Below are 20,299 nucleotides of genomic sequence, written 5' to 3' on the forward strand. Positions count from 1 at the left end.
GTATGTTCCTTCACAGAGGATTTTCATCAGCTTCTACTAGGAGTTAGAGGTTGCCACCAACCTGGGACCACTTCGATTCTCTTTGATAGCCCCAGAATTGAAAGTTTCAGTTAAATGATTTTAATGTCTTACAGCAGCAGCTACTGCAATTTCAGTGTGTCCATCTCCACAATAGGGAAATAACTGCCTCTGGGAGGTGATAGGCCCTATTCTGGTGTCAGGACTTTTTCTCCCTGCGATGTGTTTCCATAGGTTATCACTTTCTTCTGACAGACACATTGTCTAGATGAGAGGCAAGAGAGCCATGCAGTTGTTCAGAGCTTTGCTTTGGCTCTGGTGTCAACGCAGCTAGCTTCTAATCTCATCTCTTCCACTTGTCAGCTGTGGCATTTGAGCAGGTTATTCAATTGCATTAAGCTTCATTTCCATAACTATTCCACAAAATAAAAAGTAATAATAGTGCTCATTTATTAGGATTATTGTGCAGAATAAATGAGGTCATGCATTAAAAGTACTTAGCATGGGTCTTGGCACAGATAAGTCCTTATTAATTGATACCAGTTATCATTATTAGATAATTAGAAATATTACTAAATTTGTTAAGTTCCCACTAAGTTTTAATGGCTTGGGAGTTTAAGTCTCTTTAATTTCTATGTCTGTTTGTTCCCATTTATTGTCTTAATTTTTTAGTTTAACTCATGCAGTTCTTTTATTCTGGATATTGGAATTTCTCATTTTTAGCTTCCTGATAACCATATACCTTTCCATGTGATAAAAAAACAAACTACGGTAGTTAAAATACCTTACTTAGAATGATGTTGATTCTCATCTATATGAAATTGTGGTTTTATTTTCACCATATTCATTAACCTTGTATTACACTGGAATCTTTTTGAATAATCAGTTACAATAAATTTTATAATTATAAAAACAGCATGTTTTATCATTTGTCTTTTCTGATTATAAAGATAATGTATATTTATTATAGAAAATTGGGAAAACTACAGTGAAGTATTAAGAAAATGAAATCTTTTGTAGTCTCCTATTGTCTGAACTCAGTATAGCAGCCAGAGTGATCCTTTGGGTATAAATCAGATCATTCTGCTGTCTTGCTCTCCGTACTCCATTGACTGCCCCCTCTCCAGCTTCATTTCTCCCTCTGTGCCTTGGCTGTCTAACTTGAACCACCTTGGTCTCTTTGCCATTCCTTAGACACCATTAACCACCTTCCCACCTTAGAGCCCTGCATGTGTCCTTCCCTCTGCCTCAACTGCTCCTTCCCTACTTCATCCAGATGTGCTGCCTTACTTCCTTAAAGTCTCAAATATCACCTTACCAGAATCCTTTTCAGACCACCTCCTCTAAAAAATAGCACCTCCATCAGTACCCTCTTACCCTACTTTATTTTTCTTCATAGCATCATTTTCGGACTTTGTGTTATGTGTCTGTTGTACGTCTCTATTACTAAAGAGCAGGGTTGTTTAATTCACTGGTGTATTCCTAGAACTCGCAATAGTACCTGGCACAGAGTAGATACTTAGTAAATATTTGTGGAGTAAATGCATCCTACTATTCAGGTGTAACTATTGATGTTTTCATGTTTTCTTCCTGTTATTTGTGTTTGTGCATGTCTCTATGTGTATATTTTTATTATTTGTGTATCTTTATAATTAAAGTAGCATTATATAATTTTATGGCCTTCTTCACTTAATTTTATGAGGATTTTCCGGTGTTGTTTCACATTCTTCATAATCATAGTTTTTGCTATTCTCTATTGGTTGACTAGACTTCCATCCCACCTCCTATTATTGGACATTTTGATTTTTTTTCAAGTTGGTTTTTAAATCTCTTTTCAGGAGGGCATATACCGCATCTCTAGGAGAAACAGCAGTTGCATTTGACTTTGGGCCATTGGCAGCCATCCCGAAGAATATTTTTGGACAAAAAGGCAAAGATGAAGTAGTGGCATACCCACTGTACATCTTATATGAGAATGGGGAGACTTTCCTTACATATGTTAGTCTGTTACACAGGTAAGTTGAGGAGGTGACCCACCTAAATGAAAGCCCAGCTTGTGCTCCAGTAGAGATTGTCATAGTTCAACTTATTTACTTATTTATTGTCATAGTTGGAGTTACTTACTTCCTTATTTATTTATTTATTTATTTATTGTCATGGTTTGACGTGGGATCTATGTTTTTGAATTGTGGAAGGTGTTGCAGCCCTTTGATGCTTGGCTTGCACAATTTGGAGAAAGATCTGGTACAGATCATAGGACCTTTCATTTACTCATGTTAATATGGGAAAATGTGATAGAATTCTTGGATAATCACTTAAGACTGAATTTGTTTTCACAAAGTCTAGTCAATCAAAGAAGTATTTATTGTGTATCATATATGAACAAGATATTGTGGGAGTGGTTAGACATGGTAATCTGGTATCTTATGTCCCAACTGTGGGAAAAAGACATACATACACAAGAAAAGATAATTACCACATCAGTACAAAGACAGTAAGAACCCAGAAGAAGAAGAGATTGTTCTGATTGAAGAGGTTACAGAAATTTTCATAGAGAAGCACTGATGTTATATGGGATTTAAAGGTCTAATGCGGGATTAAATGAAGCATCAAGAAAGGGTAAGAGCATTTTAATTACCAGGGAAGCATGAAGTAGAATATGAAAGTAAAAAATGCAAGTGTCATTCAAGGTTCAATGATGGGACATTTGGGGCTAGAGCAGAGGATTCTGGTAGGGAAAATTAAATGATAAAGCTAGAAATATCTGCCCAGGGAACATTTTATGGATTTAAACACCTAATTAAGGAATGTGGGTCTTTTCTGTAGGAATGGGGTAGTAAGAATGTAGTGATGGTTTCTCAGCAGGAGAATATAAAATAAATGGTTAGGGAAGGGACTGGAGCAGAGAGACTTCTTTAAATTTTTTTTTAAAAATTGATTTCAGGGAGAGGAAGAGAGAGAGAAACATCAATGATGAGAGATAATCATTGATCTGCCACCTCCTGCATGCCCCCCACTTGGGATTGAGCCTGCAACTCGAACATTTGCCCTGATCAGGAATCAAACCATGACCTCCTGGTTCATTGGTCGAAGCTCCAACACTGAGCCACACTGGCCAGGCATTTGTTTTTGATTTTCAGAGAGACTTTTAAAGAAGCTGTTGTAAAATTTATCTTGAAGTCTACAAGAGTTTGAACTGCAATGGTTGTAAAGCAAAGGGAGAAATGAAGATAGCAGATACTACAAAGGAAGGATCAATAAGACATAGTTATTGTTTGGATATGGTAGTGAGCCATTAACAAATACTGAGATCAGGAAGGGCAGCTAATTTGGGGGAAAGATGATATAATAGAATTGTACACCTGAAACCCATATCATTTTATTAACCAATGTCACCACAATAAATTAAGTGGGGTTTGTTTTATTGTTTAAAGTATTACCTATAGTAGTACATATATCTCCTTTTTTCCCTCCCGAGTGTTGGTTTTTTTTTAAAGTAGTTACAGGAGAGAGAGAGAGTGCAAAATTATAAAGATGAGAAAAACTAAAGAGCTTGATAGATTACAGAATGGTAAGGCTTCACTACTAATTGCATTCTCCTTGACAGAAGTGTTCTCTGCCTTCCATACATGATCTCTCTCAGGAGACTTTTGTGTAACATTATTGCTCTGTCTATCCTTCCTCCTCCTGCCACTTGGTCCTCATTTGTCTACCCTATGATCTACCTAATAACCTTACTCCCAAACCTAAAAGTTATCTACATTATCTTACCTCCAGTCCAGTCCCAACATTCTATTGATTTTAACATGAAAATTTCTTGATACATCCTTCTCTCAATTCCCTTGTCCTTGCTTCAGACCCTCATCATCCTCTGCCTGGGTCATTCTTTTTTTAATATATTTTTAATTGATTTTTTATAGAGAGGAAGAGAGAGGGATAGAGTTAGAAACATCAATCAGCTGCCCCCTGCACACTTCCCACTGGGGATGTGCCCGCAACCAAGGTACATGCCCTTGACCGGAATCGAACCTGGGACCTTTCAGTCCGCAGGCCGACGCTCCATCCACTGAGCCAAACTGGTTCCGGCTTAAAGGTCCTCTCCATGTCATTCTCCTTACTACTGTCACTACCAGATGAATCTTAGCAAAGTGAAGCCCCATCCCTCTTGATTAAACCTCTAGTGACACACTGTCCCCCCAGCAGATAGGCTCTGAGCTCTCTAACATGCCATATGAGATCATCTGCTTTGTAAGCCAGGCCTGAAAACCTGCCTCACTGCTTCTTTGTTGCCTTAGACTTTGTACTTCACCTCCTATCACACTAAGCTCAGTTTCCTTCTTATTAACTCCTTGTCTTTCATGCCTCAGGACTTTGTATATGCTGCTCCCTGGCTTGGGGTGTTTATCACCCCTTCCCAGAATATACTTTCTCCACTGATCTTACTGAGATGCCTTTTTTATACACCTCACTTTTTTTGCACCTTTCTATATTTCTCAGTACCCTGTAAAGCTTTGCATTGTTACACTTATCACATGGTAGAGTAATTCTGGTTAAATGTCAGTTCTGTGGGGGTGTCAAGTAGCTCTCAGTAAATGTATTTATCTAATTCAATTAAATATGTGGGTCTGGAGCCCTGAAGATCAGCAACATTTCAGAAGAAAAAATTTGAGAGTCATCAGGACATAGATAACAGTTAATGGTTTAATATGCTGTCATGTAAGTATGTTTTGAAAAGAGAATAAAGCTTATAGCACCAATATTTTTTCACCCAAATACGTTTCACTCTTTCTTTAGCCCTGGGAATATCGGAAAGCTGTTAGGTCCATTGCCCATGCATCCTGCAGCTGAAGATAACTATGGTTATGACGCTTGTGCTATACTCTGCCTACCCTGTGTCCCCAACATCTTAGTGATTGCTACTGAGTCAGGAATGCTCTACCACTGTGTTGTGCTGGAAGGGGAAGAAGAAGATGACCAAACAGTAAGTCAGCCGGGTGTGTGTGCACATTTGTATCTCCAGCACCTCGTTTACATCCTGTACCAATATAAATGCCTAATAGAGATGAGGAATTTCATTTTTTATCTGATACCTCTATATATTTTGGAAATTGAACACTCAAAGTTAATCAAAGCCCACTTAAAAATTTAAATGGGAAGAAGTTAGAAGGTGCCCAACTTACTTGATCCACCAACCTACATATTTCTTTCTGGACTCTAAATTGGCAATCTTTGGTGACAAATATAAAGAAGCTTTGAGTCACTGATTTAGCTCTTCTCTGAACTTGATTATTCCTACCTTTCTAAAAGAAGGGAGACTTTTTTTTTCTCTGAAGACTTATGAAGGCACTGTCAGAATAGGCGATGGAATTAAGAATTTGAAAGCACTATCTGATCCAGCTTTTTGCTTCTGTTTTTCATTGTGTACATTTTCACTTAGACATGAAGGACTAAAAATATGCTTTTTTACAGTCAGAAAAGTCCTGGGATTCCAGGGCCGACCTTATTCCTTCTCTGTACGTGTTTGAGTGTGTTGAGTTGGAGCTTGCCCTGAAACTGGCGTCTGGAGAGGATGATCCCTTTGATTCCGACTTCTCTTGTCCAATCAAACTTCACAGAGGTAAAGTATTTTTTTAATTACAGTTTACATTTTATTTATTTTATATTAGTTTCAGGTGGTTAAACATTTATTTAATGTGGTTAGACATTTATATAATTTACAAAATGACACCACCCCCTAATTCTAGTACCCAATTGGCACATAATTATTAAAGTATCATCATCATTATTACTTATTTTTCTGTTTACATTTTTTAAAATATATTTTTATTGATTTCAGAGAGGAAGGGAGAGAGAGATAGAAACATCAATGATGGCCGAAACCGGTTTGGCTCAGTGGATAGAGCGTCGGCCTGCGAACTGAAAGGTCCCAGGTTCGATTCCGGTCAAGGGCATGTACCTTGGTTGCGGGCACATCCCCAGTAGGAGGTGTGCAGGAGGCAGCTGATCGATGTTTCTAACTCTATCCCTCTCCCTTCCTCTCTGTAAAAAATCAATAAAATATATTAAAAAAAAAAAAAAAAAGAAACATCAATGATGAGAGAGAATCATTGATTGGCTGCCTCCTGCACGCCCCCCACTGGGGGTCAAGCCCGCAACCTGGACATGTGCCCTGACTGGGAATCAAACCGCTGACCTTTTGGTTCCTGGGTCGATGCTCAGCCGCTGAGCTGCACCCGGCTGGGCTCTGTTTACTTTTTTTAAAATTGATGGCAGTATTACGGAAGCCCCCCAGGTTCCAGCCTTTGCCCCTGTCCACCCAGTCCCCCCTCCTCCACCCTAGACCTTCCCCACACTATTTTCTGTGTCTATAAGTTATACATATATGCAGATATGTTCTTTGGTTCATCTCTTCCCATCTCCTCACCCCCACCTCCCCTTTGAGATCTGTCATTCTGTTCCATGCATCCATGCCTCTGGACCTATTTTGTTCATCAATTTATTTCATTCATTAGATTCCACATATAAGTGAGATCATGTGATATTTATCTTTCTTTAACTGGCGTATTTTGCTTAGCATAATAATCTCCAGGTCCATCCATGCTGTCACAAAGGGTAAGAGCTGTCTTTTACAGCCACAGAGCATTCCATTGTGTAAATGTACCACAGCTTTTTTTTTTTAAGAATAGTTTATTGATTTTTAGAGAGAGAGGAAGGTAGAGGGAGAGAGAAACATCCATCTGAGAGCATAACATTGATCAGCTGCCTCCTGCACTCCCTGTACGAGGGGTCGAGCCCATAACCTAGGCATGTGTCATTGACCTGGAATCAAACCAGCAACCTTTTGGAGCATGGGATGATGCCCAACCAACTGAGCCACACCGGCCAGGGCATGTATCACAGCATTTTTATCCACTCATCTACTGATGGGCACTTGGGCTGTTTCCAGATCTTAGCTATTGTAAATAATGCTGCTATGAATATAGGGTTGCATATATCCTTTCTGATTGGTGTTTTGGAATTCTTAGGATATATTCCCAGAAATGGGATCTCTGGGTCAAACAGCAGTTCTATTTTTAATTTTTTGAGGAACCTCCCTACTGTTCCACAGTGGCTGAACCCGTCTGCATTCCCACCAACTGTGTACTAGGGTTCCCTTTTCTCCACATCCTTGCCAGCACTTGTTGATTTATTAATGGTAGCCATTCTGGCAAGTGTGTACAATATTATTGATTATATTCCCTATACTTTACTTTAGATACTCATGACTACCAATTTGTTTTTCTTCATCTCTTCATCTTTTTCAACCATCCCCCTCCACTCTGGCAACCCTCAGTTTATTCTCTTTATCTATGAGTCTGTTTCTGTTTTGCTTGTTCTTTACATTCCACATGGAAGTGAAGTCATACAATACTTGTCTTTTTCCGCCTTACTTCACTTAGCATAATACTCTCCCGTTCTGTTCATGTTGCCAAAAATGGTAAGATTTCATTCTTTTATGGCCAAGTAATATTCCATTGTATTTATGTACCATATCTTCTATATTCCATCATCTATTGATGGCCATTTGGGTTGCTCTCATATATTGGCTATTGTAAATAACACTGCAGTGAACATAGGGGTATATATATCTTTTCAAATTAGTGTTTTGAGTACTCACTAAATTTAATTCTTTTATTTTATTATATTCATACTAAAACTATCATAGACTGTCCCTGTATAATTTATTTGTTCTGTGATTCCAGGCTTTAAAAATTCAATGGGCTTTTTTTGTCCTTTTAGTCATTCATTACTCTTTAGATCCAAGAAAGACTGAGCAAATTTTCCAAGTTTGAAAATAGTGGTCTTGCGTCTGGATCTACCCACATTTATAACAGTGAATTTTTCCTGGTTCAGTCAAAGGTAGATATTTCATGCTTCAAATACTTAAGGATATACAAACTTTAATAAACTTTAAAAATCAAATTGTAATATACTGATATTAAGGTATCTCTTTAAAATATCTTCATTTTTTAGAACACATCTTGTTATAATCAGATCCAGTTTGAATATTATCCTTTTTATCTTTTCTTCTTTTGTTTTAATTTACCTAGTTGGTTCCAGAGCATTCTGGCAACTTATCTCTGTTTACCTAGGGAGGTCTTGGATAAACAGATGAGACAGTTAAAGAGCATGTTGTTCAGAGTGGCTGAGTGGAAGGAGTGTGTGACCAGAAGTCTGGAGTGTCCTAGGTTTTAGTTACAGCTCTAACATAATAGGCTCTGTAGCGTTGGACATTTACTCAACCTCTGGTCTTCAATTTTCTCTTCTGAAAACAACAGGGATAACATCAGATGATCTTTAAGGTCCCTTCTAACACACAAATTCTGTAATTCTATTTGCCCCTCTACCCTTTCTCAGAGTCTCCTCTAGATCTTGTCTTCTCAGTGAAGAATGAAGAACAAAAGCTTATTCAGCCTAGAATAACTAGGTTTACCTTTCAAAGTTTTCTTCTGTGCAGTATGGAGAGAGGGAGTTCAATCTTAGAACAGCCTGATTTAATCTGCTTAGAGTCCCACTAACCATTTTGGGTAGGTTTGGTAATAATGACTTTGACTCTGTATTAAAGTATAGCCAAAACATTTAAGGGGTCTTTATATAATAAACCAGGAAAGAGAACTCATTAGACCTGTCTAATTAAACAGTATTTGGAGAGATAGAGTCTAAATAAATTAAGTCTTGGGCTTTGCTTTATAGATGAGGAAATTGAACCTATAAACGAATTGGTTTCTTTATAAAGCTTCATATGTGCCCTGGCCAGGTAATTCAGTTAGAGTGTCATCTTGATACACCATGGTTGCGGGTTCAATCCCTAGTCAGGGCACATACAAGAATCAACCAGTGAATGCATAAATAAATAGAATAACAAATTGATGCTTTTCTCTCCCTCTCTCTTTCTCCTTCCCCCCTCTCTCTAAAGTCAATCAATTTTTAAAAAGTTAAAAAGAAAGGTACAGATATGTATCTGGGAAATCTTAACCCTTTGCACTCGCTTGCTTTTTTCTCGATTCCTTTATTCTAATGCTAACCGTGTCGAGTCACACTCGACATCCGAGTGCAAAAGATTAAATGTAGGCACTTTTATTGTAGTTATTCTGAGAATTAACATTCTCATATGTGAAACTAATAAATTCTTGACTTGTTCATATTTATATGTAAGGCATATTATAATCACTGAAACATCTTTTTAATGACATAAGTGAAATAACTACATATAACATGTTGGGGGGTATCTAGCAAATTTCCTACTTCAGGTACTAATGTTGCCTCATTTTTTATAACAGATTTCTGTTACATCCCAATATTAACATTTTTCTGACTTTAGCACAACAGACACATTTTGAAATGCCATTCTACACAATAGTAGACCTGATGAGATGATTTGAGCCTCAAGTCTCAAGTACGGGCAGATGAAAAGAAGCTTTGCAATATTTATTGTTCAGAGAGATGATTGCCATAGACCAGGAATTTTTAAACTTCTTACAGCACAATGCTTTTTTCAGAGTATTATGCAGAACCCCAGCATATAAAACAGATAATAATAATTTAACATCCACTATACAACATGTACATACTATAAAGTCAACAGTAAGAAAGTGAGGCTGGCTGATAAAAGAAATTTTTAATTTAAGGGCTTATGGATGACAGTTACCATCTTAAATCAGCTTTAGTGTATACTTATTTCTGTATCTTGATTTAGTTATCTAATATTTTTAAATTCTTGAGCCACAGAAATATATGTCTATATATATATATAAAAGCTAAGTGTCCGTCGGGTAATGACGTCATGTAGCAACGCCCGCCTTCCTCTCCCTAGCAACAACTAGCCTCCTTGCAGTTTCTTCAGCCCAGGAACACGACTTGCTTTATAGCCAGGTGCAAATATTTCACACTTTAACCAAATGTCTGTGAAGCATTTTTCCGTACCTCATCTCATTTGACCCTCACAGAAGTCCTGGAGTGGGTAGATAGGAGACTCAGTGGAATCCTGTTTTCTTTTCATTAGCCACAAAACAGAGATTTAAAAAGCTTAGAAACGTGACCTGACTGAAAAGAAGAAATGGTGGACCTTGAAAATGACTTCAGGTTTTCTCACTGCGCAGAATATAGTCAAACACTGCTGCAGTTAAATATTTTACCCTTTGTTCTCCCTGCGTGATCTACAATAATAATCTGCTTCGTGTTGATATTTACTGCTGTGTTGCTGACAATTACCTGAAAGAGAAGTTGGGGTGCTTCGTTGGGCTGGAAAAAAATTAGCTAAATCAGAAAGCAGGTCTAAGTAAGCAACTTTATTCTATATCTATAAAAGGCTAAGTTGACTTGTGCATGCACGATACACATAAAGCTCTCGCTGGAGCCAATTGCACATGTGTGTTTCCATCTGTCATTGTTGATCATGAATTTGGTTGACACTTCTATTATAGGTAAAGGGCGAATAGCAATATTAAAGTATTTCTTCTAATTAATTTCCTTTCAATGTGCATGAATTTGTGCACTGGGCCACTAGTTTGTAAATAATAATCAGTATTTAGGAGCTCCTCTTTTAGTCTCAGAATGGTCTTACTGATACTAGGGCTCAAACGAAGTATAGAAAATTTCATTAAAATTACATAACAATTGATCATATTTTTTTAAAAATATATTTTTATTGATTTCAGAGAGGAAGGGAGAGGGAGATAGAAATAGAGAGAGAGAGAAACATCAATAATGACAGCATCATTGATTGGCTGCCTTCTGTACATCCCCTACTGGGGATCGAGTCTGCAGCCTGGGCAGGTGCCCTTAACCAGAATTAAACCTGGGACACTTCAGTCCACAGGCTGGTGCTCTATCAACTGAGCCAAGCCAGCTAGGGCACAGCTGCTCATATTTTTTAGTATAAATATAAGTGGTTGTCAAACAAAAATTGGAAGTAGAACTTTTCTGTGGGTCAACATTATCAAGACAAGTAAAGCTTCACATTTCATACCTCCCTTACTGTCTTATGACAGAACTGTCCACTAACCAGTTGTACTGAAATCTTTTAGTGTACCTGTGCTATAGGAGTGCGCTTGCTTCAACAATTTCATGTAAGTAGATGTGTGCATAAATTTTCTGCAGACCTATATCCTTTTTAATCATTTTATTTGAATACCTGTAAACAAATGCACAAAGGGACAGAAAAACATAAATGATTACCCGGTAGCAAGTGTTTATATTTTGGTGAACTCTGTTGCGTTAATATTTAGAAAATAATGTATTTGCATTGTGTTCATTCATCATACTTTTTAAAACACCTAAAATATATTTAAAAGTTGAATTCAGATTTTAAAATTTCAATAACCCCCTAACATAGTGTCATAAGAAAAATGTCATGTTGATCTTTCATCACTTTCATCAGAAAACGTGTTTTTGGGCTGCTGGAGTGAATATTTTTAGTTTTCCAATGGCTTCCTTTATATCATTAATGATTCTATTTGCAGATCCCAAGTGTCCCTCAAGATATCACTGTACTCATGAAGCTGGTGTACATAGTGTTGGACTAACTTGGATTCATAAACTTCATAAATTTCTTGCATCAGGTGAGTTTTCTGTGCTTTTCAGTATGTTTCACAGATCCTGTTAAAAAGGAGTTTGGAAAAACCCTGGCCTGTGTGGCTTAGTTGAGTGAGCATTGTCCCATGCACCAAGAGTTCGTCGGTTTGATTCCTGGTCAGCACATATGCTTGGGTTTCAGGCTGGATCCCCAGTAGCGGGTATGCAAGAGGCAGCCAATCAGGGATTCTCATCATTGATATTTCTATCTTTCCCTTCCTCTGTCTCTGAAATCAATAAAAACTTTATTTTTAAGTAGTTTGGAATAGAAAAGTAATTTTGGAGTAGAAAATTAATGAAACCAAAAGTTGGTTCTTTGAAAAAATTAACAAAGTTGACAAGCCTTTAGACAGTCTGACCAAAAATAAAAGAGAGGACTCAAATTATGACAGGAATTAAATAGGGGTTATTACTCCTGATCTTTCAGAAACAGAAAAGATTATAATAGAATAGCTGTATGCCAATTAGATAACTTAGATGAAATGGACAAATTTCTAGAAAGACACAGGCTACCAAAACTGACTCAAGAAGAAGTAGAAAATTTGAATAGACCTATTCAAGTAAAGAGATTGAATTAGTAAACAAAACTACCTAAAAAGAAAAGTTCAGGACAAGCTGGCTTCACATTTAAAGAATAAATTTCAATTATTCACAAGCATTTCCAAAAAATAGTAGAGGAACACTTTCTAACTCTATGAGGTCAGTATTACCGATACCAAAAACAGACAAAGATGACAAGAAAAGAAAACTACAGACAGATATCTCTCATGAATATGGATAGAAAAATCCTCGACAAAGTACTAGCAAACCAAATCCAGCAACATATAAAAAACATCATATACCATGACTAAATGGGATTTATCCCAGGAATACAAGGGTAGTTTAACACCCAGAAATCAATCCAGGTATTATATAGCATAGCAATAGCATAAAGGACAAAAACCATGATTATCTTAATAGAGAAAATGCATTTAAGAAAATTTAATAGCTTTTCATGTTAAAAATACTCAACAAACTAGTAATAGAAAGGCACGTCCTCAAACTTATAGGGCAGCTTTGAAAAATCCACAGCTAACGCCATACTTCATGGTGAAGACCAAGTGCTTTGTGAATTAGCTTTCTATTGCTGCTATCATAAATCGCCACAAACGGCTTAAAACAATAAAAATTTGCCCTGGCTGGTGTGGATCGGTGGTTAGAGCACCAGCTTGCACATCAAAGGGTCATAGGTTCGATTCTTGGTCAAGGGCAGATACCTAGGTTGTGGGTTCAATCCCCAGTCCGGGCACATGTGGAAGGCACCCAATTGATGTATCTCATATTGATGTCCCCCCCCCCCCCCCCTTTCCCTTCCTCCCTTCCACTCTGAAAAAAAGAAAAAATTAATGGAAAAAATATCCTCAGGTGAGGATTAACCAAGAAAAAAAGAGGAAGCAGTGGTTTGAGATAAGAACTTAATTGCGTTTAATTAATATTTGTCAGCATTTTAATTTGGAGACATTTGTGCATCAGTGAACTTATGTAATGGGATAATGTGTTCCTTTGTAGATGAAGAAGATAAGGATAGTTTACAGGAACTTGCTACGGAACAGAAATGCTTTGTGGAACACATCCTTTGTACAAAGCCATTGCCATGCAGGTAAGAACCAACTCCTTGTCTACACAGGTAACTGTTGTTTGCCCCAGTAATCCAGATACATGTATGCATCACACTCACATGCAGCTCACCCTTAAGAGTATCAGTTCATCCAGTGATCATCCAGAGCTCCCCTGTCTCAGGACCCTCACATACTGTGTCCTCTGTCTGGAAGGTCTTGTCCTGTGCAGCTGTAGTTTGCTATCTTCACTGGCTAACTCTACTGATTCTTCCTGAACTTAACTTAGTACCAATTCTTCAGAAGGGATTCCTTGATTCCCCAGTCTAACCTGAGGTTCTCCTGTTATTCTGTCATTTTCTTTGTAGTACATTCAAGGTGGTGTCTGTATTTGTTTAATTACTCCTGTCTGTCACCACTGCTAGAGTATGTTTCATGAGAGCAGAGACCACATCTGTTTCCTGCCATTCACTGTCCCCTCCTGTCGGCATACTCGCTGTCTGACGTGCTTCGGGAATGTTCAGTAAATATTTGATGACTAAATAAAGGGAAGTGTCTAGAATGACTCCCAAGTTCCTCCCTGGGATAACTGGGTAGATGTGGTCCCTTGGAGACATGTGGGACATAGGAGAAAGTATGTTTGGGAGGATGGAGATGTGTTAATGGGGGCACTGGGAGTTTTCTGTTCCTGTGGCACATCCAAGTGGAGGCACTCAGTAGGCTGTTGGACATGTGTGTCTGGAGTTTGGATGGTCTGGGCTAGAACAGTATGGATGTGGGAATTGTCAGCTTTGGAGTGTGTCTGTGGTTAGGGTTATTCAGAAAGGAGCCTAGAATGAGTAGAGGAGACCTGTGACAATCAGTGTGTCGAGATAGAGGAGCCCAGCCAAGGAAGGAAACGAGTCCAGGGCTGCCAGAAAGACTACAGGAAACCTGAAGGAAAATATGTCAGATGCCCAGGAGGTGGGTGTTTTAGGGAGCAGGCAGTGGGCAGCAGCAGGAAGAAGTCATGAGTCTAGACTTGGCAGTACAGGGGCTTCATCTAGAACTGGGAGGGAAACAATGGTAGGTAGGGGAGGAGAGCACCAGAGTGAAAAGAGAATAGGGAAAAGAGCTAATAAAATTCCACTTACATACATTTCAAAAACAGGTAAAATTAAACGGGTAGAAGTATCGCCTAGGAAGGAACACATAGATAGGAAAATGATGAAGCAAAGCAGGAGCATGAGTACCATAAAAGTCAGAATAGCGGTGACTGCTCTAAGGAGTGGAAGGCTGGATCAGGTAGCGGCAGCGTTCGGATTGGTGGCCTGGATAGTGGTTACAGAGTGTATGCACTCTTTCTGTGTGTAGATTTCACACTGAAAAGATAAAATACAGACTCCCCCTTGCCTACCTCCCCTCTTATAGGTTACAATTTAAAGTCTGCTGATTCTAGTTAAAGAGAAGGGAAGAAAAACTAGGTTAGGAAGAGATGGAAATTATAGTGGAAAGAGTTTTTTTGTTTGTTTTTAAATATATTTTATTGATTTTTTTATAGAGGGAAGGGAGAGAGATAGTTAGAAACATCGATGAGAGAGAAACATCGATCAGCTGCCTCCTGCACACCCCCCACTGGGTATGTGCCCGCAACCAAGGTACATACCCTTGAGCGGAATCAAACCTGGGACCTTTCAGTCCGCAGGCTGATGTTCTATCCACTGAGCCAAACCGGTCTCGGCTGGACAGAGTTTTGAATGGAAGAGATGTGAGCATGTTTATAAGCTGAGGGTAATTAGACAATAGGAGATTTTGAAACTATAGCGTTGAGCTCAGAAGAGGTGAGAGGAAATGGCATGGTCAGTCCAGGGCGGAAGTGTGCTGTGTGGGTGGGATGAACATTGGGGCAGGTGGAGTAGCCTGTTGGCAGGAAAGACATTTCCTTCAGTGAAATAACCAGCACTAAGAGGGAGATGCAAGCTGTGTGCTGGAAATGAAATCCTGTGACAGATGTTGGGCTGCATTGGATTTTTCATGTGAGGTAGACTGAAATTCAGTCAGTAGTTTCTGAGCACTTCATCTGGGCTAGGCAGAGACAGCTGGGGCTTCTGTGCAAGTTGGGGAGAAAGACACGTATAACTTCATGGAATCATGGTAACTGCTGAGGTTAGTGCGCACCATGAGGCTCTGGGTTCCTGAGTTACTTATAAGTCAAATGGCCTCTAGGCTACTAAATGGCCTCTAGGCTACAAAAAAAACCCACTCTTTCCACTATAATTTCAATCTCTTCCTAACCTAGTTTTTCTTCCCTTCTCTTTACCTAGAATCAGCAGACTTTAAATTGTAACCTATCAGAGGGGAGGTAGGTAAGGGGGAGTCTGTATTTTATCTTTTCAGTGTGAAATCTACACACAGAAATCTTCAAACCAGTCAAAGCTGTGAGTATTACAGGTTTCCAGGTCAGCACCTTTGAGGTTACTGCACTAAGAGCAGGTCCCAGGCAACTGATAGCCCAGGCCAGAGAAGGCGGCGAACCTCAGCCATGTCATTACACGTGGATCCACTGCATTTGCCGTTTTCTAACTTCCTGTGCCTGTGTGTGTTTCCAGGCAGCCAGCTCCCATTCAAGGGTTCTGGATTGTCCCTGACATCCTGGGGCCCACGATGATCTGCATCACCAGTACCTATGAATGCCTCATAAGGCCTTTATTGTAAGTACCATTTTGTATTCCCCACACAACTTGTTAATTCTGCAAGATCTAAACTGGGGAAATGCCCTTAGAAACTGGCTTGAAGATACTTGGATTATGCTTTGGCTTCTGATGAGAGTTGGAAAGGTAAAATAGGATTAGTTTTAGGCATGATATGGGAAAGCATACTAAAATTAAATAGTGAACTCCATTAATGTGAGTTATATTCAGCGATTATCATATTCTAACTATGTGCCAGACCTAAAAGTAAGGCAGTTACATGCATTTTCTCCTGTAACCAGAGTGGCCCTGTAAGGACAACACTATCGTGCCCATCTTGTAAAAGGAAACAGGGCTCGAGAGGTTCAGTAAATGCTCAAGTAACACATCGAGCCAGGCTGCAAAACTAGTACAGGGCTTTCTCACTCCCAAGTCCATGCTCACACTTGAACTTCTCCATTTCTGCCAGGCTCAGAGGGACGTCATAGACTGTGTAACTCTGAAAGTCAGGTGGTGTATAGCTGAACTCGTAATCTTCCTTCTTAAAGCACTCATATGAAGCTATAAGCGCCGGGGTTTTTTTGTTTGTTTTTCCAGCAACCCTGGAATGTCGTTCTGGGTTTTATAAAGGCAGGAATAAGCCACCAGTGTTGAACACTGGCACCCTCACTCCCCAAGTCTCTTGGTGTCATTTCAAAGCATGTACTTTTAGATACACAGTTTGAAATACTGCCGTTAATTTACTATCCTTCAAGGAACTCCCATGCTCTTTGAAGATTGATAAGTTACACTCTTTGGAAAGCAAAAGAACTCTATCAATTTTGTATTACTTACACTAAAAGAGACTAAAAACTCTAGCAAGAATAAACAAAAGTAATAAAATGCCTGAAAAAATTCCTTTTTGCCTTTTGCCTCAAGCATATTTTTAAAAACCCATCCTACCTTTAGTAAAATAAGATCTACATACTGGGTTACTTCAGAATAAAAATGTGAATCTCAGAGGAAAAGAAAACTGGAATGTTATCTAGATACATTCAAATCATGTTTTCTGCTAACTCCCTGAAATACAGGTTGTCTATCCTACCTCATAAAAGAGTAATATGCAAATTTACTGTACCTCCGCTACACCCACAAGCCACGCACACCAGCCAATCAGGAGTGAGTATGCAAATTAACCCAACAAAAATGGCTGTGGCCACAGAGCGAGCAGGAGGCTTGGGTTTCCCTGTCGATGGAGGAAGCCAAACTTCCTGGCCAGCCCTGGCCTCCGCTCAAGGCTACAAAGTTTCAATTATAGAAGATAAATAAATCCCAGATACCAGGGTCTCCGCTTGGGTCGCTGGGGGGCGTGGCTGGCCTGCAAACCACCATAGGCCCCTCACCCAGGCCACCCCACACCCCAAGGGAACCCCCATCCTGATCCAGGACACCCTTCAGGGCAAACCAGCTGGCCCCCACCCGTGCACCAGGCCTCTATCCTATCTAATAAAAGAGTAATATGCAAATTTACCATCACTCCAACACACAAGTTGCCTGCCCCATGTGGTCAAAGATGGCCACCACAAGATGGCTGGCAGGGGAGGACAGTTGAGAGGGATCAGGCCTGCAAGGGAGGGCAGTTGGGGGCGATTAAGCCTGCAGGGGAGGGCAGTTAGGGGTGACCAGGCCTGCAGGGGAGCAGTTAGGCATCAATCAGGCTGGCAGGGGAGTGGTTAGGGGTGATCAGGCAGGCAGGCAGGAGAGGGGTTGGGAACCAGCAGTCCTGGATTGTGAGAGGGATGTCCGGCTGCCCGTTTAGGCCCGATCCTCCTGGGATCGGGCCTAAACGGGCAGCCGGACATCCCTCGAGGGGTCCCAGATTGGAGAGGGTGCAGGCTGGGCTGAGGGACACCCCCCCCCCACCCCGTGCACGAATTTGTGCACCAGGCCTCTAGTAGTGTAATATTGTTTAACAAATTCCCAGATTATTGTTGTATTCAGAGTAAATTTCTCACCATGGTGTTAACCTTTGAAGTCTTTCAAGCTTTCTGAAATTGCCATTGTGAATATTTGTAATATTCGAGTGAATGTAATTTTTATAAGTCAAGTTATATAGAGAGTAAGTACAGTATTTAGTGATTATCTGGGTGAATATTGGTTTTGATCAAATCCAAACTGTACCTAGGAAATGAGTGATTCATTTATATTTGTGACTCTGGCTTATAACTGGCTTTCAAGTCCTTGCAGAAAAGTTCGTGATGAATTTATATCCTGTGCTGCCTTGATTTTTACAAAAAGAATTTGGAGTGACGGGGCCCAAAATGCCTTGACAAATGGTAGCATTGATAGAATAAGGGGGTAGCCCCCCAAGGTGCTGTCTTCATGGCAGAAACGTGCATCCTGGTACTCACAGTGCCACTTGATAGGTCCTTAAGAGTCTCAACGTTCTGGGCAGATGTGGCTAATGCTTTCCTCTGATACAGGGAGCGACTTCATGGTAGATTTCGTTTGATTTATTTTGCAGAAGCACAGTCCATCCAGCGTCTCCTCCCTTGCTTTGTACTCAAGGCGATGTTGAAGTGGCAGAGTCTCCCCTCCGAATTCTAGCTGAAGCCCCGGATTCCTTTGAAAAGCATATAAGAAGCATTTTGCAACGTAATGTTGCAAATCCAGCATTTTTGAAGTATGGGATATAGGTTATAGGTTTTAAGAACAGGTTCCCTTCTCTATTTTCCCAATTACTGTTCATCCTGTCTGTCCTCAGCTGTTTATTTCATTTCATGTACTTTTTACTATGTTGGAGTTGGAAGAAACATAGGGCATATTTAATCAGATAGTGAATAGACAGAATGGATATAGAGGCACTTGAAAATGATAAACAGGAAGTATAAAAAGGGGAAAAAGCAGCTATGACTTGAGTCAATTTTTAGTTGTTTTACTCAGCTAAGGAAAGTAATGGTAAAACTTTTTTTTAAAGATCATCTGAAAAAGATACAGCCCCTCCTCCCGAAGAATGTCTTCAGCTCATCAGCAGAGCCACCCAGGTGTTCAGAGAACAGTACATTCTTAAACAGGACCTGGCCAAGGAGGAGATTCAGCGGAGGTAGGTGGCCTTTGCTCGCGTACCACCAGCTCCCGGCGGGCAGCCGACACTGTATAATGGCCTAGACCTGACTTCCCATTACATTTCTTTTTTTCTTTTTGCTTTTGAAGGATCAAATTACTATGTGACCAAAAAAAGAAACAACTTGAAGATCTCAATTATTGTCGAGAGGAAAGGTAAGTGCCAAAATTGGGGAGGAAAAAACAACAGCTCAAGAAGACTTGAACTGTATCTCACCCTAAAGCCCAGACCACATTAGCTGGCTTCACCATCAAGGTGGACCCTAAGAGTCCCGTTTTTTCTGCCACTAGGAAAAGTCTGCGGGAAATGGCTGAGCGCTTAGCTGACAAATATGAGGAAGCCAAGGAAAAACAAGAAGATATCACAAACAGGTCAGTGGTCGTACAACATTCAGTTCCCCGCTCAGGTACTACTGGTGCGCCTCCGTGCTCAGATGTTAACAGCGCCACGGGAAGCGGCCTGGAGTGCTCTCCCAGCCTGCAGGGTGGGGCTGGCTCCCTCACCTCTCCTGAGGCACCTTAGGGAAGACCGTGCAGTGATGCGTTCCCCCCATCCTGTGGGGCCTCCTCCGTAGGCATCAGATTGATTCCTAAGTAGCAGAGATCTTAAGCTGGGATGTTTTCTTGCCTTTTTTAAAGGATGAAAAAAGTACTTCAGAGTTTTCATTCTCAGCTTCCAGTTCTCTCTGATAGTGAGAGAGACATGAAGAAAGAATTACAGCTGATACCTGATCAACTTCGACATTTGGGCAATGCCATCAAACAGGTAGGAATGAATATAGGTTAAATTTTGTACTTATGTTTGTTCTGTAGAAAATAATTTTATAAAATATAAAAAATTCTAGGGGGCCGGGAAGGTGGGAAGAGATTTACTAAAGAACTTACAAGTATAATCCATGGACACAGACAGTAATGCAGTGAAGGCCTGGGAAGGGGGGAAGAGGGGGTCAATGAGGGGGGAAATGTGTGTGGGGGGAAATCTGTAATACTTTTCAACAACAAAAACAGACTTAAAAAGTAAAAAGATACCATGAAGACATGTAGCAAACCACAGCAAAAAAAAACATGTTCTGTTTGATACTTAAGGTTACTATGAAAAAAGACTATCAGCAGCGCAAGATGGAAAAGGTACTGAGTCCTCAAAAACCCACCATTACCCTCAGTGCCTACCAGCGGAAGTGCATTCAGTCCATCCTGAAGGAGGAGTAAGTAAGACTGCTGGTCTGCAGTTATGAGAGCTTTTTCTTTGAAATCAATAGCCAAAATGAGCCTTTCTCTGTGCAGCTGACATTACTGCGCATT

The 20,299-nt window shown here is 39.9% G+C and overlaps 1 protein-coding gene across 1 annotated transcript in view; it reads left to right on the forward strand.

Moving 5' to 3' along the window:
- Window positions 1-20,299, forward strand: part of NUP88 (nucleoporin 88) — a 32,441-nt gene that overhangs the window by 11,530 nt on the left and 612 nt on the right. The window contains exons 5-16 of the mRNA XM_079797068.1: window positions 1,857-2,033; window positions 4,813-4,999; window positions 5,488-5,635; window positions 11,520-11,618; window positions 13,180-13,270; window positions 15,815-15,916; window positions 18,399-18,557; window positions 18,852-18,977; window positions 19,088-19,153; window positions 19,289-19,369; window positions 19,637-19,763; window positions 20,084-20,202. Coding sequence (XP_079653194.1) covers window positions 1,857-2,033; window positions 4,813-4,999; window positions 5,488-5,635; window positions 11,520-11,618; window positions 13,180-13,270; window positions 15,815-15,916; window positions 18,399-18,557; window positions 18,852-18,977; window positions 19,088-19,153; window positions 19,289-19,369; window positions 19,637-19,763; window positions 20,084-20,202 — 1,482 coding nt within the window. The remainder of the gene's footprint in view (window positions 1-1,856; window positions 2,034-4,812; window positions 5,000-5,487; window positions 5,636-11,519; window positions 11,619-13,179; window positions 13,271-15,814; window positions 15,917-18,398; window positions 18,558-18,851; window positions 18,978-19,087; window positions 19,154-19,288; window positions 19,370-19,636; window positions 19,764-20,083; window positions 20,203-20,299) is intronic.

This window comes from Cnephaeus nilssonii, assembly GCF_951640355.1.
Source record: "Cnephaeus nilssonii genome assembly, chromosome: 19".
NCBI lineage: Eukaryota > Metazoa > Chordata > Mammalia > Chiroptera > Vespertilionidae > Cnephaeus > Cnephaeus nilssonii.